At 42.5% G+C, this 26,241-nt stretch overlaps 1 protein-coding gene across 2 annotated transcripts in view; it reads left to right on the top strand.

The window, feature by feature from the left end:
* Positions 1–12,817: 12,817 nt before the first annotated feature.
* LOC110503899 overlaps positions 12,818–26,241 on the top strand; it is a 16,058-nt gene continuing 2,634 nt past the window's right edge. For both annotated transcript variants that reach the window (XM_021582526.2, XM_021582525.2), the window contains exons 1-11: positions 12,818–12,953; positions 15,789–16,118; positions 16,564–16,872; positions 20,964–21,257; positions 21,389–21,545; positions 23,061–23,230; positions 23,583–23,870; positions 24,137–24,306; positions 24,428–24,587; positions 24,779–25,060; positions 25,578–25,740. In XM_021582526.2, the coding sequence (XP_021438201.2) occupies positions 12,887–12,953; positions 15,789–16,118; positions 16,564–16,872; positions 20,964–21,257; positions 21,389–21,545; positions 23,061–23,230; positions 23,583–23,870; positions 24,137–24,306; positions 24,428–24,587; positions 24,779–25,060; positions 25,578–25,740 (2,390 nt within the window). In that variant the 5' untranslated portion in view covers positions 12,818–12,886. The remainder of the gene's footprint in view (positions 12,954–15,788; positions 16,119–16,563; positions 16,873–20,963; positions 21,258–21,388; positions 21,546–23,060; positions 23,231–23,582; positions 23,871–24,136; positions 24,307–24,427; positions 24,588–24,778; positions 25,061–25,577; positions 25,741–26,241) is intronic.

The raw sequence follows: 26,241 nt of genomic DNA, 5'->3' as shown, positions 1-26,241 counted from the left end.
CACCCTATTTCCTATGTAGTGCACTACTTTTGACAAGAGCCCATAGTGCACTACATAGGAAATAGGGAGCCATTTGCGCTACATAATACAGTACCTTATAGAGGGCATCATGAGGGTTAGATGTTTACCATGTGAATCAGATTGGACATTGTTAACCTTGGCCCTTGTCTCCTCCCTCGCTGTGCTGTCAGGGTTGGAACCCTCTTTTAGACCAGTTAGTGCTTGTTTTTATCACACAACTTCAAAAGGAAGTTGTGGAGTATATTCACATGATCCAAGAAGATGAAACGAGACAGATTTGTATGGTGTAATAATGCCTAGTGAGAGATGACTTAGGTGACTGTTACTGTGCACAGAGTAAAATAACAAATCCTTGTAGATTATGCCTCAACTAAAAATGGTTTTCAGACAAAGACGGCTTTATATGCCCTCAAGGGTGACTAAGTTATTGAGCTCTTTCAATTAGCTAAATCTCCAAGCGGCTCCCGTGGTGACAGCAGAACAAATGCTATGTGGCAGCTCTCTTTTGGCCACGCTGCCGTTTGGACCCATGGCTTTTCAATTCACCCCTGGCTGTGCTACCTGGAGAGGAGGGGTCATGAAAGTGTGTCACTCTAGCAATGAGGATCAGAGGACTGGTAGCTAGCTGGTAACCGTGACTATGCACTTTCATTTTTCAGCCTGGCTTGTATAATTCCAGAAGGCAATAAAACCGTCTGGCCACCATGTCTGGCTCCAGACCTTTTTTATTGACTGAAAATGTTGAGCCCCTAAAATTATTAGGTGGAATATGTGGCAAAAATGTGACTTTTTGGTGACTATTTTTTTCTCTTTTTACTTGATGTTGGACGTCATTAAGCAGACACTGGACCGGAGTGAGTCACTAATTATAGAGGAGAGAAAGTCCTATGTCTGTGTCCCAAAAGGCACCCTATTCCTAACATAGTGCACTACTTTTGAACAGATACCTATGGGCTCTGGTCAGAAGTGCACTGCATAGAGGAATAGGGAGGCATTTCAGATGCAGCCCATGTGTTTTAATGAGGTTCTGCATGTCTACTGTACCAAACCATGACTCCGGTAACTCTGTTGCTAGGGACACAGGTCATCCCAGTCAGACTCAATATTTTTGTGTGCCAATAGAGCAGGGTTTCCCAAACTTGGCACTACACAGCTGATACAAATAACCAACTCATCATCAAGCTTTGATGATTTTAATCAGCTGTGTAGTGCTAGGACAAAAACAACGTGCACCTAAGGGGGACCCAGGACCGAGTTTGGGAAATAGAGAATAGGCTTTGCAATAGAGAACAGGCTTTGTGCAGATGTGTGTCTCTGAGTCTGAATGTGGAGTCATTATTGATATATTGTGAGAGGGAGAGAGAGAGCCGTGGAAGTGTGGACACAGCGAACAAGTAAAGCCAGAATAGCCAGAGGAAGTTGGGGCGCCAGGCCAGGCAGGGCCACCCAACTGTGACAAGGTCTGCTGTTTTTTCAGAGCTGGGGGATGGGTGTTGATTCTTCCTCAACATGATTCTCCTGGGTGACTAGTCATTTCACATCCATATGAACAAAGATTTGATAGGACAACTACTTTAGTCTTTAGTTATAACCTAATTAATGTTAGAATCCTTAAATTAAACAATAACAAAGCAATAACGCCTCTGTTTTGGTAAAAATCTGAAGACGTGCCTGGGTAAATGTAACCTTTCTCAAATTCATAGACAGAGATATGGACGCAAGGACTACTGTAACCATCCAAGATACAGAAATGTGAGTTTTAACCATGATTTGAGGCCATAAAGTGTTTGTGTACATGTACTTTGTTTACAAACAAGCTTATGTTTTGGTTTCTGATGGGGTACAACAGTTGAACTAAGCTCATGAGGCATTTATTAGTGATATTCTTCAAGATGGATATATATTAATTTATAAGTTCAAAAATGGATGTAGCAACTAAGGATTCTAGCTTTAAAACTCTGCAGCACTTTTTGCCTCCATTTTATAGCTATGAACGTACATTGGGGAGAACAAGTATTTGATACACTGACGATTTTGCAGGTTTTCCTACTTACAAAGCATGAAAAGGTCTGTCATTTTTATCATAGGTACACTTCAACTGTGAGAGACGGAATCAAAAACAAAAATCCAGAAAATCACATTGTATGATTTTTAAGTAATTAATTTGCATTTTACTGCATGACATAAGTATTTGATCACCTACCAACCAGTAAGTATTCCGTCTCTCACAGACCGGTTAGTTTTTCTTTAAGAAGCCCTCCTGTTCTCCACTCATTACCTGTATTAACTGCACCTGTTTGCACTTATTACCTGTATAAAAGACACCTGTCCACACACTCAATCAAACAGACTCCAACCTCTCCACAATGGCCAAGACTAGAGAGCTGTGTAAGGACATCAGGGATAAAATTGTAGACCTGCACAAGGCTGGGATGGGCTACAGGACAATAGGCAAGCAGCTTGGTGAGAAGGCAACAACTGTTGGCGCAATTATTAGAAAATGGAAGAAGTTCAAGATGAAGGTCAATCACCCTCGGTCTGGGGCCTCGTGGGGCATCAATGATCATGAGGAAGGTGAGGGATCAGCCCAGAACTACACGGCAGGACCTGGTCAATGACCTGAAGAGAGCTGGGACCACAGTCTCAAAGAAAACCATTAGTAACACACTACGCCGTCATGGATTAAAATCCTGCAGCGCACGCAAGGTCCCCCTGCTCAAGCCAGCGCATGTCCAGGCCCGTCTGAAGTTTGCCAATGACCATCTGGATGATCCAGAGGAGGAATGGGAGAAGGTCATGTGGTCTGATGAGACAAAAATATAGCTTTTTGGTCTAAACTCCACTCGCTGTGTTTGGAGGAAGAAGAAGGATGAGTACAACCCCAAGAACACCATCCCAACTGTGAATCATGGAGGTGGAAACAACATTCTTTGGGGATGCTTTTATGCAAAGGGGACAGGACGATTGCACCGTATTGAGGGGAGGATGGATGGGGCCATGTATCGCGAGATCTTGGCCAACAACCTCCTTCCCTCAGTAAGAGCATTGAAGATGGGTCATGGCTGGGTCTTCCAGAATGACACCGACCCGAAACACACAGCCAGGGCAACTAAGGAGTGGCTCCGTAAGAAGCTTCTCAAGGTCCTGGAGTGGTCTAGCCAGTCTCCAGACCTGAACCCAATAGAAAATCTTTGGAGGAAGCTGAAAGTCCGTATTGCCCAGCGACAGCCCCGAAACCTGAAGGATCTGGAGAAGGTCTGTATGGAGGAGTGGGCCAAAATCCCTGCTGCAGTGTGTGCAAACCAGGTCAAGAACTACAGGAATCGTATGATCTCTGTAATTGCAAACAAAGGTTTCTGTACCAAATATTAAGTTCTGCTTTTCTGATGTATCAAATACTTATGTCATGCAATAAAATGCTAATTATTACTTAAAAATCATTCAATGTGATTTTCTGGATTTTTGTTTTAGATTCCGTCTCTCACAGTTTAAGTGTACCTATGATAAAATTACAGACCTCTACATGCTTTGTATGTAGGAAAACCTGCAATATCAGCAGTGTTTCAAATTCTTGTTCTCCCCACTAGCTGTTTTTTGTTTCCAGTGAATTATCCATTTAGACCAGTCTTTTACAGTAATTAGTGGTTCTAAATTGTTATGGGTATAATTCAAAGCCTTTAGTTAATAGTCAGCACTAGAACAACAACGTCTTCTGTTGATGTTTCCTTTTGTGAGTTTTTCTCAAGTACAATAAAACAAAGCCATTTTTTATTGGTTGGCACTTTTTGAAATAGTTGCTAAGTGGAAAATACATTTTTGTTTCATTTTCGTTTTACATTTCATTGTTTTGTATTAGGAAGTCGCATCCGATTCTTTGATAAAGTGCAATTTCCTGTTTCCCATTTAAGTGGTTTTCAAGTTGTTTTAGAGAATTTAGATGCAATCCAATGCCACTGGAATAAATCTCATAAACTGTATCATAAAGATCATCTCTCAGGTTTGAAAACGGCGGCAGGCATTTTACTATCCAATCTACTGTATGCTAAAGAAACACAAACCGTAAAATGCACTGAAGGTTATTATTTCAGTTTAAACATCTTCCATTTCTACTGCCAGGCACTGAGTCACTGAAACATGAATCTCAATCATTAACCTCATTTCCTACACTGACTTAGCGTGTCTCATGGACAACATGAACCCCAATCTTTTCCCTCTCATGCAGGAAACTAAATCTAATTAATGTAAGAAGAAACTGTTGTGACCTTTCCAGGGCTGTTAAGGCTGTTTTGAAGGTGTTGTTTGTACTTATCTTTGATGGTGTGGTGGGCCTGGGGAATAATGGAGTTTATTTATGGATCGCAGGCCTGCCTCTGATATGGCACCAAAGCTCACAGTCAGTGACATTTAGCCTGACATTCAGGTGAGAGACCATCCATAGGGTCCGTGGAAGGACTGACTGCTGCTCTTTTCATTACATGGATATAAAAGGATTTCCCTTGTTGTCCTGTCTCACGCTGAATATTACAAATGATATCACACACTGGTACTGTATAACATCTACTATATAAACAAAACATACAGTATTATCATATCACTGTCTGGTGACATCTTTCATATTTGACATACCTTAGTTAGTATTTATTATGTTAGATTTGATGGTAATATGTGTGTGCACATATTATATGAAGTAGCAGAATAGATTTCAACAGGATCAGAGCCTCAGGCATAGATAAGAGTTGACTATAGGTTACTCCCCACAATATAGGTGCAGGACATGACTAATTGCTTTTAATTAACCTTGGCCCATTAAGGGGATCAATGGCTCCATCAACAATGATCCAGGGTGGATGAGGCTTGGAGAGCCTGGAGAGAGGAGGATGGGGAGCTGTCATCAGACCTAAACCTATACTGGGCTGTCATCAGCAATCAGCACCATAGATCACACTCGTAGATAGACACCAGGACTGTGTGAACATTGGTGTGAACGCTAACTCAGCACAGGTTCAACACAGGTCAAGATCCATAAGGCGAAGAGAATAGGGATAAAGGTAATTCAGAGAGAAATATCTCTCTGTTTGGATGCTTATGTGAAAAGCATTGGGTGAATGGTTATGTATTGATCAGGCCAGGTCGTGATCAGGTCTATTGTGATCAGGTCTATTGCTGCTGTGAGGTTAAAAGTTAATTGGACAGAGCGAGTCTGGCTCCACAGATCCAGTTGTGATTATGGTGATTCCTATATCAACACAGCTAGTCCTCCAACCTATAGTAAAGTGAGTAACAGGAATGCTTTGGTCCGACGGTCAGTGAATACATATAGAGGCACCATGAAGGATTTCAGGGAGCTCTGCTCTCATCATCCATGCATGTGTATTCTTGGCCCAGACCTTTGGATCATCCCTGGTCACCCTGTCGGGCCAACACTCTGCACTTCCAGCCCTGGAGTCAGCCTTTGAGTGCTAAATGACACCCTATTCCAAATAATATATGCCATTTAGCAGACGCTTTTATCCAAAGTGACTTATAGTCATCCGTGTATACATTTTACGTGTTGATGGTCCCACGAATCAAACCCACTACCCTGGTGTTAGAAGCAACATGCTCTACCAACAGAGCTACAAATGGAACTGTCACATTGGTATGAAGGATCAGGAGACAAGCACAGGAATGCGTAATAGGGTTTTTTATTGCACCCAAATTACAGCATGCCATGTAAAGGCACAGGGACCAAACAAACAGGTATGCAACACACAGGGTTGAAACCAAACGAAAGAGCGAGGAGTACCTCGAATAGATAACACACGTGCATAATGATTATCAAACGGGACGAGACCGTAACCATCTGCGCAATCCACAATGGCATGAAAGCCAAAACACACAGCACAGGTACTCACACGATCAACGGACATAGTAACAATAGTCGACCCCCCAATGGAAACCAAAGGGCACATATACAGTTGAAGTCGGAAGTGTACATAGCCAAATACATTTAAACTCTGTTTTTCACAATTCCTGACATTTAATCCTAGTAAGAATTCCCTGTCTTAGGTCAGTTAGGATCACCACTTTATTTTAAGAATATGAAATGTCAGAATAATAGTAGAGAGAATTACTTATTTCAGCTTTTATTGCTTTCATCACATTCCCACTGGGTCAGAAGTTTACATACACTCAATTATAATTTGGTAGCATTGCCTTTAAAATGTTTAACTTGGGTCACATGTTTCGTGTTGCCTTCCACAAGCTTCCCACAATAAGTTGGGTGAATTTTTGCCCAGTCCTCCTGACAGCTGGTGTAATTGAGTCAGGTTTGTAGGCCTCCTTGTTCGCACACGCTTTTTCAGTTTTTCCAATAAATGTTCTATAGGATTGAGGTCAGGGCTTTGTGATGGCCAATCCAATACCTTGACTTTGTTGTCCTTGAGCCGTTTTTCCACAACTCTGGAAGTATGCTTGGGGTCATTGTCCATTTGGAAGACCCATTTGCGACCAAGCTTTAACTTCTTGACTGATGTCTTGAGATGTTGCTTCAATATATCCACATAATTTTCCTGCTGCCATCTATTTTGTGAAGTGCACCAGTCCCTCCTGCAGCAAAGCACCCCCACAACATGATGCTGACAAAGTGGTTACATTTCTCCAACTCCATTCATTCTTGGTCATTTAGCAGACACTCTTATCCTAAGCAACTTGGGTTAATAACTTTGCTCAAGGGCACATCGAGAGATTTTCAACCTAGTCAGCTTTGGGGATTCAAACCAGCAACCTTCCAGTTCCTGGTCTAACGCTCTTAACCGCTAAGCTACCCTCAGCTTTTTACAGAAACAGGGGAGGGGAACTTTTATTATTGTTTCTACTGCTACTTGCCACTTTAAGGCTAATTTTAGTTTAATTATGATCTGAGGGAACTAGAGCGAGGAGGAGGCAGAAGTAAGGATGACACAGCACTTAGACCCACGGCCACTTCCCTGGCCTAGTGGATGGATGCAGTCTCATATAAAAGAGAGAGATTTTGTCTAGGAAAGAGCAAATGTCTTCTTTTATTTTACAGAGCTATGATGTCATGGAAATGTTTTTTTGTCACATTTGCAAGCATAGCATTTAGACTATGAGCTTGTGAGTGTACTGTAGCTTTTCCTGGCTTTTACATTATTTTCTCTTTCCTCATGTCAGAAATGTCCATTAGTAACTGCAAGCCTATAGATGGCAGCCATGAGTTGAGTTTGAGTGCTACAGTATGTTTTATTTTATGTCCCTTTAAAGGTGAATATTGAGTGTGTTGGTGCATGGCAGCTTTTGAAACAGTGTTGAGGATGGCTGACGTGAAGGAAAACTAACAGTCCTAGGTTGAGTCTTATTGGGCCATAGGGCCCTGGTCAAAAGTAGTGCACTATAAAGGGACTTTAGTGCCATTGGGGACACAGCCCGAATGTTCTCCATTACCCCACCAGGCAGCCTGCATGTGGGACCCTCCCCATGCCTCTCAGTCCTCCCCTGGAGAGACTAGATCAAACATGACTGAAAATAGGCCTGCTAAGAGGGAACGTTTATGTATGATTCAGGCCAATAAAACCATATTGATTTGCTGCTTCCCTCACTCCACTCCACAGCCCCCATCCTGGCCAGTGTCGGGGTAATTTTCCCCCCAGGTCTAAGGTTGCGTGTGAATTTTCTGTTGTGTCAGCTGAGCTGGGTGTAGCCAGCAGCACATGCAGTAGCGCTGCTTGTCCGCTTCAGAGGTGGAACTCAAATTACACTGCTTTTAATTAAGACCTCGTTGCCAAGGAAAGCAACATCTTTAACTCGTTTATTGCTTCTAGCAACCGGACATCTCCAAACTGCGATGGACACATCTATCAAGATCAGCATAGAAGTATGCGTGCCCCTCAGCTTTTCACGATAACACTCTTAAGATAATTCCCTGAAGCAGGGAGTAGAGGTTTTGTGGTGGAGGGTACAGTAGGAGAATGGGGGCCACACGATGTACAGCATGCAGATTTCTTGTGATATTCAATGGTTTGTTCATGATGCTTTGTTGACTGTCAACATAAATGACCTTTTCATTTGTGGCTCCTCTGCTTTGCTCCTTGAAGCGTTGTGGTTCAAAAAGGCATTTCCTGAGGTACTGTGAGCATTCTAGCTAGTGCACCAACAAAAACAACAACAGTCAAAGGCATTCTTAGTCCATGCCTAGGGTCTTGGTTGTGAACAAAGAACATGCATACCTCCCATATTTGGGCACTGCTATTGACCAGCTCTTGGATGATGGGCTGATATTATGAGTCACCTCCCCCATGCTTGGGACCTGTAGGTTTAGTTGGCACTGGAAGAAGCTCTCTGCCTATACTCTGGAAAGATCCCTGCAGCAGGGGATACCAGGAGTGGTGCCAGGCATGGTGGACTCCACCTTGGATCTCACTGGCCTAGCCAGGACAAGCCAGGCACATACAGTAACCAAACCAGAACCCCATCTGCTGTCCATTTTCACTGCCATGCTCTTTTGATACTCTCCCTGCCAACAGCACTTCACCCCAGGAGTGATCCCTCATCACACACACACACACACACACACACACACACACACACACACACACACACACACACACACACACACACACACACACACACACACACACACACACACACACACACACACACACACACACACACACACACACACACACACACACACACACACACACACACACACACACACACACACACACACACACACAAGCCTACTCTGAGTGTCCAGTCCCTATTCCATTAACACAGCACAGCCCATTCCCTATGGCAAGATCTCTGCTTTTATGGACAGGGGCTGGTAAGTTTTTATGTCAGATTGAGTCATGTGATACATTTAGATTTTAGCAGATGCTCTTATCCAGAGTGAGTGCATACATTGTTTTCATACTGGTCCCTGTGAGAATCTAACCCACAACCTTGGCATTGCAAGTGCCATGCTCTACCAACTGAGCTACACATGGCAATTGTGAGTTATTTTTTAAATACAGACTGCACCTCGTTGTATTTCAAAAGGACACCTGGGTACAGTGCCCCCAGTGCAAAGCAGCCTAGCTACCACAAACTGTATTAAATTACTTGATACTGCAGGAGTAGCTCACATACAGTATGCAGGTGGCCATTTACCATAGACAGCCATCACTGTAAGCTATACCACTACTCTAATGATAGATGAGTCAACACAATCTGCTGCTGTGCACTCTAGTCTAGGAGACCGACAGAGTAATTTCCCTCCACTCAACAGCCATCAAGCACTCAGCCTTTCAGCATGCTCTAAGCATGAGTAAAACGTAATGTTCAGGGGAGGAGAGTTCAGTACAATGCATGAATGGGCCATGCCTTGCTGAGTAAAGAGTGAAATGTTGCTGTACCTCTCTTGCATAAAACAGAAAGGAAATAATACCAGAAAATAATTTATAACACAACAATCACTTCCCTCTCCCATCTTTTGTTTCGTAGGCATGGGTTCTGAACAGGTGGCCTGAAAACCAAGACACTTTACCTGAGCCTGAGGAGAAGAGAAGCCCTGACAACTAACCAATGCATTTTGCCAGGTACACATTCTTCAAAAGAAAGTTGGTCTTTAGTCTTAATTGTCTTAGTGTGGTCATTTTGTGAGCTGTCCATGCTGTGGAGAACGACATCTCAGAACCTGCCCTATGTGCCCAGGTCAAAAGTAGTGCACTATAAAGGGAATAATGTGGCATTTGGGACGCAGACGTCTTTCCCCTCTCAGTTTGGCCTGCAGCACAGAAATCTCATATGTCTTCATTCTTCCACATACCTCAGATTGCTTCCCGAGTAATAGTATATAAATCAAGTCTGGAGTCAATGTGGAATCTATAACAGTGCCATGCCTATGAAGGGAATGGGGGTTGGGAGGTAGGGTTCATATGGGGAACAGGGGAGTGCAGAAGAATGGAGAGACATTTTCTACGATTTTTTTCAACTTCTGGAAAGAATGATGATATTCTCCTTTCCATCGGGTTAAGTGGCTCGTCACAGCCCTTAAGAGACCCATCTCAATGATCTGTCCCATGAACATCATTACGGGCCTGATCATCTGCCACCTTTTCCACTCTCTTTTCCAAAGACACAATGTGTGTGTGTGTGTGTGTGTGTGTGTGTGTGTGTGTGTGCGCACTTGCGTGTGTCAGAGAGAGAAGGGTGTAACTACACTTATGAGATAGATGGATGCCAACAGTACATCTGTGAAGTTCATAAATACCACAAATAATACATGTTTTATCCCTAGCGAATTACAGAAGGTTTCAGACAGTCCGCAGACAGTCGGTTGTAAATGGCAATGAGAAGAAGTTAAAATTCCTGACTATTCCCACTGCTAAACTCCCCCTCTCTCCAGATTTCAGGAAAACCATTGAAGGTAATTTCATTGGGTGGAAAAACAGTTGGAAGGCTTTATGCTCATGTGATTATTCACATTATGTCAGGGATGAGAGAGACAAGCTAACGCCATGTTAAGTATTTCTTATTAATAGCTAATGGCCCATGTAATTCAATTATATTTTTGAAATCAGTATCACATGATGTCAAATATGATTTACTATTAGTTGATAAAATCATCAGTGTTTTATGCCTGTAAATCATGCCTGCAGCAATGACAGTAAATGACAGAATCATCAGATATAGAGTGATTGTATACAACTCATAGTATTGATTAAACTGATTTACTGTAGTGTAGAAACATATCAGAATATGGATTATAGTATATTTTAAAAATGTCCTGCTGCTGTTCCTAGTCACTTTCAGCCTGATGAATAGACCTTAATGAAGACACAACAGGAAACAGAGGGAGGTTATTACTTGACTTCAGGTCTTCCTGTTTACTGCAGAAACTGCCAGTCTGTGGTGTGTGTGTGGGTATGTGTGTGTATATGTGTGTTTGTGTGTGTGTGTGTGTGTGTGTGTGTGTGTGTGTGTGTGTGTGTGTGTGTGTGTGTGAGAGAGCGAGAGAGAGAAAGAGAGCGAGACAGTCAGAGTAGAGAGAGTGAGAGTAGAGAGAGAGAGAGTAGAGAGAGTGACAGTAGAGAGAGAGAATACTTATCTGACATAATGAAAAGTAAAATGTATTTTCTAATGGCTTCCAGATTCAGTTGTAGTCCATTGACACAGGATGCTTCAGCTACAACCTCACTGTCAGTACCAGCTGTGTGTGGTGAAACGGTTTTCTATCTCTCTGAATGAGTCAAAATGTTGTTACAAACAAACCACAAACTTTCTGATGACTCAACAGCTTTTTTAGTCAAGTCATTTCACTTAGTGTCATTGCCAATAGATCACTATGATGTACTGTAACACTAGTACCAAAGGTGAGTACAAGGTTATCAGCTTTGACAGGAAACACATTTACTAAGAGGGTGATCGTGTAGTCCACAATGCAAAAAAAGAACCATACTACTAAAGATTTGATGGAATGTTAGTGAAATAAACAAACCCTGCAATACTCATCCATCTGTAGCAGCCTCTAAGATACTGTACTAGCTTACATTACATAGTGGCCGACAGATTACCACATGTTTACAAATTCAGGGGAGTCAAGCCTTTGTATATTTTGCTTTGCTGGGCTCATCAGAGCTCAGAATGATCCTGGAAAACTGGTGTAACATTAAAGTTAGCTAAAGGAGACACTGAGGAAAAAGGCTGTTGAATTTGAGGAGGATTCCCAGTTGGCCTATTGTGTAAAGGGGCTCCCGAGTGGTGCAGCGGTCTAAGGCACTGCATCTCAGTGCAAGAGGCATCACTACAGTCCCTGGTTTGAATCCAGGATGAATCAAATCCAGCCATGATTGGTAGTCCCATAAGGTGGCGCACAATGGCCCAGTGTTGTCCGGGGTTGGCCAGGGTAGGTCGTCATTGTAAATAAGAATTTGTTCTTAACTGACTTGCCTAGATAAATAAAGGTTCAATAAATAAAGAGGGTCTTACTTCATGCACATTCTGCAACATGATTCACATACTCTGGAAGACAGTTGTTCTGGAGGTACAGCAGCACAGATTTGTAATACATACCTTTAGCCAGCTGGAGAACTGAAGAGTATTTTTTATGTGCATAGTATTCCTACACATTTGTTTCCCATTGGGATTTTCCCGGCAGGGCATTTCTAATGACAAATTATATTTAGTAAATTGCCAAGTCTGACTAAAAGGAAAACACAGCCATGAAGTGAATTAGAGGGAAATATTGTCTTGTAAAACAATGCCTTTGTGAGGGATTTCCAGAGCAGCAGGCGAGAAACAGTGAGTTGACTTCAATTTAGACAGGCTGTGTCTCTCTCTGTCTCTTAGGACTCCTGAAGGGATGAGCTGGGCTGGAGGATGCAGGCATCATCGCGGGCAACAGGGACACTTTGTTATACAGTATGAGGTGACTGAGGAGCTGAACAGTATGACATTCAGCTGCTACCACTAGGAAGTGAAAACGCTGGTTTTCTACTAAGTGAGATGTGAAATAACAACTAATCCATAGAAGAAGCAATTCTGTTCAAACAGATCTGTGCACATAGTAACATTTAGGGTAAAGTGGTTCTAAACAACATAGCCCTACACTGTGTGTGTTTGTAAAAACAGCCCTGCTCAGAAGTCTGGAGCACACACCCTCTACAGCTGACTCTGACAGCTTCTCTTGAACACACACACACACACACACACACACACACACACACACACACACACACACACACACACACACACACACACACACACACACACACACACACACACACACACACACACACACACACACACACACACACATATTTGAATACCCTCATAGGAAGACTTGCTGTAGTCAAATTGAATCATCACTCTCAGTGATACCACCATGGGATGCTCAGGGCTGTTGATTTTGGGCTTTGTCCTAAATGTGTCTCACTGCTTGGACATGCTGGGTAAGTCTGAGGAGTTATAATCCTTCTGTGAGTGTACAGTTCTGTTTATGGGTTGAGTTTACTAGACCTTAAAGACTTGTTTAACCTGTGGTATTTTACACCGAACAGAGGTGCAATAGTTTTCCTGCTTGATTAGTCTAAATATAAAGGCTTACAAGCAATAAACCCAAGAGCAGAATCCATTTGAAATATTCTGAATGCATTTTAACTGTAGCATTATCAACACACTAAAAGGATGGAGTCGATTCATTTTATTTTAAACAACGGTGACATATGTTTATATTACAATATTGGCTGTTAGTCTGCAATTATTGTCCAATGGTGTCAGCTATTAAAACCATTTTGGTTGCTTTATGACCTTTTCAATTCCATTCATGACCTTCAGTGATACCATTAATAGTATTGCAATGGCTCTCCTAAGTGTACCACTGAGTTTAGGGGAAATCCCTGTGTTATTAGTCAACTCTATTTTTTGTTAGTCAGAAAAACCTCACAGTTTGATGTGTTTGAACTTAACTGAGGAACCTCTTCAGAGTGTATTTTCAATCGGCAGATGAATGAGTGCCTCTGAGGAATAAATAGGTCTGTAGGTTAGAACCACTGACAGTATGACTTTTCCTCCCCGGATCTCTCCACTAACACATCATCATACAATTCATTAGTTACATCACTGCACTGATCTATTTGTTTGATCAAAAACAGTTCTTTGTCAATATAAGTTTACATTTTGAGTTGTCTTGCTACCCTCTGAAAATGGAATCATCTGCAAGCATCCATGTATGTGAATGCCTGCTGTTGGGTAGAAGCCAAGATGAAACCACAGCAGCGTCATGTGACTATACTATGATATACTGGCCTTATATGGTACTTGGGTAGCCTACATTTGTTTACATCCCTGTTTGTGAGCATTTCTCCTTTGCCAAGATAATCCATCCATCTGACAGGTGTGGCATATCAAGAAGCTGATTAAACAGCATGGTCATTACACAGGTGCACCTTTTGCTGGGCACAATAAAAGGCCACTCTAAAATGTGCCATTTTGCCACACAACACAATGCCACAGATGTCTCATGTTTTTGAGGGAGAATGCAATTGGCATGCTGACTGTAGAAATGTCCACCATAACTGTTGCCAGATAATTTAATGTTAATTTCTCTACCATAAGCCACAAGGGATTGTCTGTGGTGGGTTGGTGCTGAGGAGTATTTCTGTCTGTAATAAAGCCCTTATGTGGGGAAAAACTCATTCTGATTGGCCCACAGTGGATGGGCCTATGCCCTCCCAGGCCCAACCATGGCTGCGCCCCTGCCCAGTCATGTGAAATCCATAGATTAGGGTCTATTTCATGTATCTCAATTGACTGATTCCCTTATATGAACTGTAACTCAGTCAAATCTTTGAAATTGTTGCATATTGTGTTTATATTTTTGTTCATTATACATAAAGCACCCTAACCTTAAACAGAGATAGTTGTCAGTGTCTTGGGGCCACAGAAAAAGTGCTAGTGGACATTATTATGTATTTCAGGCTGTTACTATGTGTTTATTTGTAGTGTATCCTTTTAGCGTGCCTCAGTTATGTACATGTTTGAATACCTTTTCCATTTTTATGAACCATAAACCCACAAGACAAGATATATTTGTGTGACCAATGAATAAGTGAGCATTTGGGGATATACTCAACGTTCTGATTGTTTCCATATGTTGTGATATACAACCCACCACTTCTTGCTGTTCTCTGAATTGATTTGGTCAGAGTATTTCTAGTTGGAGACATACGTGTGGTCCTCATCAAAGTGTCCCAACAGCAGTATTTTATAGGATAGGTGATGTGAAGTGTTAGACTGGGTATCGATTGAGTGTTCCCCATGACACAATGTACTCAGCTGTCATCATTCGGCACTTTAAGGTTCAATTTGACTCCCATTTTCACTGGCTAATAGATCAACTGTGTCCTTAAGTGTTCCATAATAGAGAGACGAGAGAGAGGAGAGTGAGTTGGTATGCATTGGAATATGCGTACTATCATCCTCCCAATACTCAAAACTGTCAGGCTGCTTTGTTTTATGTCCCCTTCACTGAAACATCCCCTAATCATGGCCAATGTCTTAGAGACAGACTGTAGCTCCGTTCTTTAACAAAATGGAGTCTTCCATTAAACCTCCACGGGTGGGATCAGTCCCGGCAGCATTTAAGTGTCACAATCAATGTACACAGTTCAGTCCTCGTCTTTAGCCTTGGATCAACACATAGCCCATGTTAGTCTAGAGAGATAAGTCTCATCACTTAGTACATATTACCTTTTAGCACTGCAGCATCTCTATCTTCTGCATTCCACAAAGTGATTGTTTCCATTGACAGTCATTATGTTCTCTGCCCCATATACAAATGGCACCCTATTCACTATAGTGCAGTACTTTTGACCAGGGCCCATAGGGAATAGTGTGCCATTTGGGACACAAGCAGCTGCTTCATCCAGTCTCACCAAGAGACAATGGGATGGACACACACAGACAGGGAACCCTTTTTATAGAAATCACACCAACAGACATCCACCATCTCACTGCCCCTCCTTCTCAACAGAAATCACATTTGCTGTTGGTTGTTTTTAGCAACGTATACGGAATATCTCATCAATTAATCAAAGTGCATCCCACTGAGATATGTGTGATTGTGAGTGACTGAGTTTGCGTCCCAAATGGCGCACTACTTTTGAACAGGGCCCATAGAGCTATGGTCAAAAGTAGTGTACTAGGGAATATGGTGCCCCTTTGGGACACATCATGACAGAATTACTAATCATTTATGCATATCACAATGTTTTTCTCTCTCACAGATATGGAGGAGGACATGGAGATTGATCGTAACGTCACTGGGATCCTTGGAGAGGACATCTTCCTCCGCTGTCAGTACCTGGGACAGAATGACATCACAGACGCCTCATGGAAACGCCCAGACTCTAGAATTAAGCGATCGATGAAGAAATTAACAGGCTACAAGAACAACAAGGCTTTCAGCAAAGACCCAGACTTCTCCACCCCAGCCTCTCTCACCAATCTGACTGTGAAGATGAGGGTGTCTACTCTGGAGGCTCAGGGGGAGTACACATGCGTGTTTGCCACTGATGAAGAGGAGATCACTAACAGCATGTTTCTCACTGTCCTGGGTAAGCTTGATTGATGAATATGGCCCATTTAGAATACTGCATCCTTCCTTTTCCCCCTCCTATAAGTAATCACTAATCTGAGATGACAAGATTGGTGTAACCAAACTTTACACTGCATTGCTTTGACCAGTTAGGTTATGTCAGATCAGATAATTGATTACTTCAAGAAAGTGAGTAAGGAAGGATGCATTTTAAGAGCCTCTAATGGGTGATGCAAAAGTACTTAACACCTAGATGGTAGAGAAAAACAACAGAAGAAAACATGGCCTCATGGTGAAATTGGGTTGGGGGGGGTGGATAGAATATGTGACATTATCATTGCCTGTTGTACCTTACTGTACCTTCAAGGTCATAGCAAAGACAGAATCATACAAACATCCATTACATAACTGTTTCTTGTACCAGCATCATCCCCGTCATGTGTTTGAATGTTTTTGTTTTGAAGCTCGACCTGATATCCACACAGAGGTGACAGAGGACACAGACAACGCTACCCACTACCAGTCAGTCACATGCTCAGCTACCAATGGTAAACCTGTGGCTCTGATTCGCTGGGAGATCAACGGCAGTCCTCCTACTGACAACTCCTCTGTGGAGATGAGCAACACCAGTTATACCAATGGCACTGCCACTGTGACCAGCATTCTCCGCTTCCCCACCCACCTACAGGACCAGGACAGGGTGACCTGTGTGGTCCAGCACCCAACCCTGCCTGACCCCACCACACATGTCACAGTGGGGGTGGAGACCTTCAGTAAGCCTGCCAGCTCATGTACACAAGGACTGCATCCTAAATGGCACCCTATTCCCTTTATAGTGCACTGCTTTTGACCAGGAAGACTGCCAAGATTTGAGACGCATCCTTGATGTGTATGTTTGTGTGTACAGTACTTGGCATTTCTTACTTTCGTGGGCAAGGATTTAGTTTGGGAAGAGGTTAACTCTGACATGACCTGTGGTGCTAAGAATCAATGTCTGAAAATGATCTGTAGATATTGGATTATGCTGGGGCTGGCACCACCCCGAGCTCACTGGCACAGATGTTTACTTTCCTTTGTTCCACGTGGTCACCTCCCCACTCCCCAACCCCTACTCCCGCCATGTACCAGGTATTGTGTGTTTCCTGTACAGTGCTCGCAATCAGCTGTGGCACGACAGAGACAGAACATACACCATCATCATATTCTCATCATATGTCGATATCCCTCCCTACCACATTAGACACGTTTTGATATACAGCCTGTCAAAGAGTATCATATGACAGAAATATTCTCTGTCGTGTCTTTACTATCATTAACTGAAGACTGATAGTTTTTATCAAAGATTCTCTGTAATTAGTTATTACGCGATTAGACTGATTAATCATGTAACCGTAATTACTAGGAAGTCGGGGCACCAAGGAATAATATTCAGATTACAAAGTTATAATTTCCTAAAATAACTTTTCAGATATTTTATCTGATCAATTAGTCTTCAAATTAATGAATTATTTACTTTACCTCACGTTAGTCTCATTCCAAACGTCGTAAATTGTTGGTTATCTGCACGAACCCAGTCTTCACTATGAGTCATCCATACATCAATTGTCTTAAATAATTTATTTATTACTAACTAAGTAATTCACAGAAATGCATAAACAAACAAACAAACAAGGTAAATGTGGTTACAAGAAATGATAGGAAATGTGCCCTAGTGGGCTAAACCGGCATGGCGGCTTGTTAGACAAAAGGGGAAGTGGGGGTCGACTAAGAAGTCACTACAGAGTGATAATTATAACAATTGAAATGCTAATCCTTTGCACATGAACGCTCACTCATTCAGGAACAATTGCAATCAATATATATATTTACGCTCAGTGTGTCATCTTGATCGCTGGTGAAAAGTTTATTTTGTAGAATTGTCTGTCTCTCTCCCTCTCTCTCTCTGTCGTGGTTATAGTGGATAGTTCAGAGTGACATTCATTCGTTTCGTTATAGATGTTTCAGCGGTTGTCGTTCTTCGCGTTCAATGAAACCGAATTCCTAGCTGCAGACTAGTAATTAATATCAAAGACTTGTTCTTATTCTGTCGGTATCGATAGTCTAAGAGTTTAACCACGTGGTATGGTTAAAAGATTCAGCAATGGTCTACAACCTGTGTCTCCCCTAATGGAGAAAAACATGGTCTGCAACCTTTAGCCATCTCGCAATTGAGGTAAGCTCGGTCTGCTGATCGAAAACCCGAGTGGGGGTTTTATTCGGAAGGCAGAAAAGGGCTGTCCCAGGACGCCTGACCCTAACTGGGCTCAGGGGCGGTCCTCTGATTTAGTTAACTCCAATCCCCTTTTTGAGTTTTCCTTCATTAAACAGTCCAAAATCATATTACACACTTTTACAAACAGTATCATACTCACTCATTCATCTTATACAACAATTAGATGTAAACCTCATATATGATAAATATATATATACAGTGCCTTGCGAAAGTATTCGGCCCCCTTGAACTTTGCGACCTTTTGCCACATTTCAGGCTTCAAACATAAAGATATAAAACTGTATTTTTTGTGAAGAATCAACAACAAGTGGGACACAATCATGAAGTGGAACGACATTTATTGGATATTTCAAACTTTTTTAACAAATCAAAAACTGAAAAATTGGGCGTGCAAAATTATTCAGCCCCTTTACTTTCAGTGCAGCAAACTCTCTCCAGAAGTTCAGTGAGGATCTCTGAATGATCCAATGTTGACCTAAATGACTAATGATGATAAATACAATCCACCTGTGTGTAATCAAGTCTCCGTATAAATGCACCTGCACTGTGATAGACTCAGAGGTCCGTTAAAAGCGCAGAGAGCATCATGAAGAACAAGGAACACACCAGGCAGGTCCGAGATACTGCTGTGAAAAAGTTTAAAGCCGGATTTGGATACAAAAAGATTTCCCAAGCTTTAAACATCCCAAGGAGCACTGTGCAAGTGATAATATTGAAATGGAAGGAGTATCAGACCACTGCAAATCTACCAAGACCTGGCCATCCCTCTAAACTTTCAGCTCATACAAGGAGAAGACTGATCAGAGATGCAGCCAAGAGGCCCATGATCACTCTGGATGAACTGCAGAGATCTACAGCTGAGGTGGGAGACTCTGTCCATAGGACAACAATCAGTCGTATATTGCACAAATCTGGCCTTTATGGAAGAGTGGCAAGAAGAAAGCCATTTCTTAAAGATATCCATAAAAAGTGTAGTTTAAAGTTTGCCACAAGCCACCTGGGAGACACACCAAAAATGTGGAAGACGGTGCTCTGGTCAGATGAAACCAAAATTGAACTTTTTGGCAACAATGCAAAACGTTATGTTTGGCGTAAAAGCAACACAGCTGAACACACCATCCCCACTGTCAAACATGGTGGTGGCAGCATCATGGTTTGGGCCTGCTTTTCTTTATCAGGGACAGGGAAGATGGTTAAAATTGATGGGAAGATGGATGGAGCCAAATACATGACCATTCTGGAAGAAAACCTGATGGAGTCTGCAAAAGACCTGAGACTGGGACGGAGATTTGTCTTCCAACAAGACAATGATCCAAAACATAAAGCAAAATCTACAATGGAATGGTTCAAAAATAAACATATCCAGGTGTTAGAATGGCCAAGTCAAAGTCCAGACCTGAATCCAATCGAGAATCTGTGGAAAGAACTGAAAACTGCTGTTCACAAATGCTCTCCATCCAACCTCACTGAGCTCGAGCTGTTTTGCAAGGAGGAATGGGAAAAAATGTCAGTCTCTCGATGTGCAAAACTGATAGAGACATACCCCAAGCGACTTACAGCTGTAATCGCAGCAAAAGGTGGCGCTACAAAGTATTAACTTAAGGGGGCTGAATCATTTTGCACGCCCAATTTTTCAGTTTTTGATTTGTTAAAAAAGTTTGAAATATCCAATAAATGTCGTTCCACTTCATGATTGTGTCCCACTTGTTGTTGATTCTTCACAAAAAAATACAGTTTTATATCTTTATGTTTGAAGCCTGAAATGTGGCAAAAGGTCGCAAAGTTCAAGGGGGCTGAATACTTTCGCAAGGCACTGTATATATAAACAGCGTTATGGTAATGTGGTCACACCGTCTCCCATGAGCATCTCCAAGTTGTAACAAACGGACCAGTTCATAGCTGGATTCTTCACCGATCTTTATACTTTCTCCGGAACATGAAATCTGTTCGTACCTCAAGTTCTGTGAGGTGGAAGGATTTCCTTTGTCCTCTATGAAAATTGACTCTCTCTATACTGTGTGTCCATGAGGAGATCCTCAGGAATTTACGACGTCTCTCTGACCACAGCAACCTAGTTGAAGGAGGAAAGGGGGAGGCAGGGAGAGGGGGATGGGGCTTGCTATACCCAAAGAGGCCAACGTCATGATGGTAGTATCAAAGTCTTAGAGTGATAGAGTGATGCCTTTCTATATCAGCAGTCAGTCTGTATTGAGATGTGTGAAATAGTGTGCTTCCCAAATGGCACCCTATATAGTGCACTACTTTTAACCAGAGTCATATTGGAAATATGGTGCCATTTGGGATGTAGGCATAGTCCTGTAGTTCCAGCCCCGCCAGCAGATCTGCTCTCAGCTGTAGCCTGCTGAACAGATGGAACAGGTGAGAAGTGTCAGCACTCTCCTCCTAAACCCAACCGGCAGCCCTGTTATGCCCTGTGTTTATCTTTCATACGTCTATCCTTTCACTTCAGCCTTCTCAAAAATCTAAACCACAGCCCCAGGGCCCAGACATTAGATTTAGGACTCACTGTTGTTATACTGATGGACCATTCCCACCTGCTCATGTACAATTATTATTTCTCTCTGCCTGCAGTGGCTCCCAATGTGACCATTGAGACATACCTGGTTCTAGAGGACGGGGAGGAGTTCTGGGTGGTCACCTGTGGTGCAGCTGGAGGGCGACCCCGAGCTGACATCACCCTGGTCCTGCTCAATCGGGAGGCCAGTTCCATGCTACAGAAGGAGGTTGTCATGGATGCAGCAGACACATTGGTCAGGTCATACCGCTTCCCAGCTGAGCTTCATGAAGGGGAAAACATCACCTGTCTGTTTGACCACCCCAAGTTCCCACACAGAGAGCTACGGACCACCACTTTGCCGGCATTCTGTGAGTACTGATCACGAGTCATAACTGAGGATTTGGAGCCAAAAGTATGGTCTTAGGAGACTGCTTTTCATTTACTCTACTTAATAAAAGACTCTGTGTTGGATATTCTGTTTTCACTTCCTATTGTGTAGATCTGTCTGCTGTTCGGCTGCTGAACCCAGGGTTGACAGACCGCAGCAACAAGAGCCAGGCTGTAGAGTCAGTGGTTCTGGAGGAAGGACAGAGCAAAACCACCATCGGGCTAAAGGTCGTTGGGGATGTACCACGTTACAGTATCGTATGCACCAAGTAAGGATACCTGTATTACTATCATAATACAGACAAGATGTCTGTTGATTTCTCTTGATTGTGAACTTCAGTTCATCTCAGATAAAGGACAACATTAACATGTTGTGATAATCTTATCAATCAGCGAACAGTTACAAAAAACAAAGTTTGCTGTCCCATTTTGCCTTATAGCAATTTCATGAATTTCTGCTATTGTTGCTATACTATTATTTGCATCATTAACACAGGTGTTAACATCATATACATATCGTGTTAGGCAGCTGTGGTGATAGGTTTGGTTGAAAACCACAGGCAATAGACAGGCACTAGACACACATCCTGCAGATTTGTTTTAGAAGCATCCAGCTGCAGATTTTGCGTGCTGACACCGAATGGGCGACAAACCTCAAAGCACATGCGTCTCATATGGTATTTTTGCATTTTATGCGCACGTGCAACCTGTAATTTAGACATTTGTTGGTAATGTGCTACGAACATACCAGTCGGCGCACTAGCTCCAATCCGTCTGGGCATTATGTTAATTAACCACTGTTGCTTGTGTCGCTAGCTAGCACACACTAGTTAGCTGGCACACACTAGCCAGCTAGTACAATACTATCTAGCTAGATAGTACATGTGTGCTCTAGTACACACTAGCTAGCTAGCTAGTACACACTAGCTAGTACCGATCTTATAATTCTAAATGTAATTTCACCACCTGTGCTGTTGGTAGCGGTAACGCACCATCCTGTCTGAACAGAACATAACATGTCGCAGTATAGCAACAATAGTATATGTCTCACAGCATCTCACAGCGTCTGTGGCGTGAGAAGATATCTGCTGCACCAGACCATTTTTTATCAACTTTGAATAGCAATCACCAAGTTGGTGACATTATCCCTGGATCTAACTATGCGAGAACAAAAGCTCTTAGAGGTGCTGCTCTTTTTTAATTTAACTAGGCAAGTCAGTTAATAACAAATTCTTATTTACAATAACGGCTTAGTGGGTTACATTTTTTTTTATTACCTTGGCAGCTTAAGGATTCGATCCAGCAACCTTTCGGGTACTGGCCCAACGCTACCTGCCTCTGGAGAGTGCAAACTGTGCACACTGCCCACAAAATGAGGTGGAAACTGAGCTGCAGTTCCTAACCTACTGCCAAATGTATGACCATATTAGAGACACATATTTCTCTCAGACCCAGAAAGAATTAGAAAACAAATCCAATTTTGATAAACTTCCAAATCTATTGTGTGAAATACCACAGTGTGCCATTACAGCAGCAATATTGTGATCTGAAAAGTGCAACCAGTGCAGGACAAACACCATTGTAAATACAACCTATATTTATGTGTATTTATTTTCCCTTTTGTGAGTGTAACATTTACTGTTAATTTGTTATTGTATATTTCACTTTTGTTTACTATCTATTTCACTTGCTTTGGCATTGTATACATATGTTTCCCATGCCAATAAAGCCCTTTGAATTGAGTGTCTAACTGTAACAGTGTCTGGTCTTGTGTTGTCTCCTAGAGAAGAGCAGTCTCTCCCTGAAGGTGTGGAGGTGATTGGCAGTGTTCTAACCCTGCAGGGTCCTGTGGAGCTCTACCATGCAGGGCTGTATGAGTGTGAGGCCTCCTACTACAGCCACAGGGCATCTGTACTGCTGGACATTACCGTTAACCCACAAGTAAAGCAGTCTGGTACGAGCAGAGTCTTGTCTACATAACATAGGTTGTGTCCCAAATAGTACCCTATTCCTGATATAGTGCACTATAGTGACAATGGGCCCTGGTAAAATGTTTGGGATGTAGACTACATATCATATAATTTGGGATGCAGCCAACATATCATCTTCATCATTTCACAATGCCATATCTGGCAGTCTGTAATTTGTAGCGAGACAGCATTATGTTAATACAAGTGACGTCTATCATAAATTGTATTTTTTAAATGTAAGAAATATTGTTAGTATAAATCAGAATGTTTATTTTCCTGCACACTGTAAAGTTCAGCGATTAGCATGTTTATTGCCTTCTATCCTCTGTGTGCTAGTGACTGTTCCTCCCAGCATAAGGATTGATGTCCAGGACAGACTGGGTAACAGGTTCATTGAGTGCCTGGCTGCAGACTCTGTCCCCATTGCCAATGTGTCCTGGGTTCTACCTGAGGGTGTGTCTGGGCCCTCCTGGTCCAGTCTCACATCCCATAATGGAACCCACTCTGTCAGCAGTGTGTTAGTCCTGCCTGCCTGCTCAGCCCAGGAGCTCAATATGGAGTGTGTGATAGATCATTCTGTGTTTGTGTTGCCAGAGAGAAGACAGATAACACTCCCCGTGTGTGGTATGTTCAACAAATCATCGAACACCATCAATTAAAGCTCTAGTGTTAAAATACATTTTTTACATTGAGAACATGTATCCTATATCTCTGTTATTTTATTTACATTGAGAACATGTATCCTATATCTCTGTTATTTTATTTACATTGAGAACATGTATCCTATATCTCTGTTATTTTATTTACATTGAGAACATGTATCCTATATCTCTGTTATTTTATTTACATTGAGAACATGTATCCTATATCTCTGTTCCATCTACATGCAGCTCCTCCTAACATCACCATCCAGTCCAGCTCTGAGTGGGAGGAAGATGTAGCATACACACTGGTGCAGTGCACTGTGGACAGTGTTGGACCTGCTGCCACTATCTCCTGGAGTCTTGGAGACAGGGACAGTGACAATAGTACCAGTCAGCTTAAAGAGGGGCAGGAGCAGGTAAAGGGAAAGAACAAATTAAAGGGTGATTGGAATCAAAAATAAATACAGCAAAAATGAAGAAAAAAACAGCAATCATTTGGATATAATTTGCACACTCTAACATATGTTTCGCTTGCAGGATCAGGGGCAGCCTGAGCACCATGCCAATGGCTCTGTGACGGTCTGTAGTGTGTTGAGGCTCCCCACTTCCATGTTCTCTGGTCAGAATGTCACCTGTGTGGTGGATCAGCTGGGTCTTGAAAGGCCAGAGAGAAGAGGGATACTGCTGCGTGGATTGGGTAAATTACTTTATGACTTGTAGTATCCATGTTTCTCCACAATACATTATGTGCATCCCCAATAACACGCTATTTCCCCTATGGGCCCTGGTCAAAAGTAATGCACTATAAAGGGAATAGGGTGTCATTTATGGACGCATCCATTGTATCCAACCACCACACAATGTCACTCCCTCCCTCCCTTCCCTCAGAGTCCCCTGTGATGCGTGTTTTTGTTGCGAGGCAGAGCAGATCTCTGTGGTTGGCTGTGTGTGAGTACAGAGGGGACGGGATCAGAGCACACCTCTCCTGGGTTCTACCTGACAACACCACAGGCCACATCTCCTTCCGCTCTGGGTATGAAGGTGTGAGAGTGCTAACCAACCTCACCTATGAGTTCCCACTGGCCCTCCATGAGGGACAAGACCTGACTTGCCTCTTTCAAAATCACCATGGACTTAAGGAGAGGAGGACAGTCCATGTCCCCAGATACTGTAAGTGTAATAGAGAATAAATGCAAACAGAAATGATTCCCTTTTTTTATATAAAGCCCCCAACACCACAAAATACGTGTTATACAACACATACATTCTGTACACTGTTAGAAAAAGGCTTCCTGAACGGTTCTTCAGCTGTCCCAATAGGAGAAGCCTTTTTGGTTCCAGGTAGAACTCTCTTTGGTTTCTCTGTAGAAAGGTTTGTTCATGGAACCCAAAAGGGGTTTTTACCTGGAACCAAAAGGGTTTTACCTGGAACCAATAAGGGTTCTTCAAATGGTTCTCCTATAGGGGCAGTCGAAGAACCCTCTTAGGTTTTAGATAGCACCTTCTTTTCTAAGAGTGTACTGACACTTCTGTCGTGACATTCATAGACATACAGTACCTGCCAGGCATGCCATGCTTCGACATCCCAGTCAACAGTGAAATACAACTGCCTGTCTATCGATTGTATGTATTTAGGGAGTGGTTTGTGTTTTGCCCCCTGTTGACCACTTCCCCTTCCCCTTCCTAGACATATCATCTGTCAGACTACTGAACCAAACCACTCCCCTGTACAAACCTTATGGAGACGAGTCCGTTATACATCGAATGTCTCTAAAGGAGAATTTCCAAAACCAGAGGATCCTGCTCAAAGTCTATGGCAGTGTACCAACTTACAACCTCACCTGTCACAGGTAATACTCTTTGCTAGACTCTCTTTTACTACAGTATTCCTTTCCTTCAGCTTCTGTCCTGTGGAGGCTGAGTGAGAGCACTACAGTAGGATGGAAGACAGAGTAGGGTAATATTACCACTACACAGGGCCGGTAATTTGTACAATCATTGTTTTTCGTCAAGATGGAAGTTCTCATATGTATTGTTTTATGAGAGCTTTTAACTAGACAATCAAATAAGTGCAGTGTCGTAAAGCTGCCACTATGCCTTATTAAGATACTATCAGGACTTCTGTGCTGTGGGGCCTGGAGAAGGTTGTCCTGACTGGCAGGCCATGCGGTCGGTGGTACTAATATCAGGGACAATGAGTGACTCATAAACCTGACACTCTCCTGTCCTCCCATACACAGGCTCATAACTTGTGTTAGGAGTTATTCTGTCAAGCTATTCTGTGTAAAGCTGCGTTCGTATCTGCTAAGGTGGATGATACAGTCACTTATTTATACACCTAAGTAGATATA

The sequence above is a fragment of the Oncorhynchus mykiss genome, chromosome 24 (genome assembly GCF_013265735.2).
Source record: "Oncorhynchus mykiss isolate Arlee chromosome 24, USDA_OmykA_1.1, whole genome shotgun sequence".
Classification (NCBI taxonomy): Eukaryota; Metazoa; Chordata; class Actinopteri; order Salmoniformes; family Salmonidae; genus Oncorhynchus; species Oncorhynchus mykiss.
The sequence above is the reverse complement of the archived record's forward strand: the minus strand, read 5'-3'. Positions and strand labels throughout refer to the sequence as shown.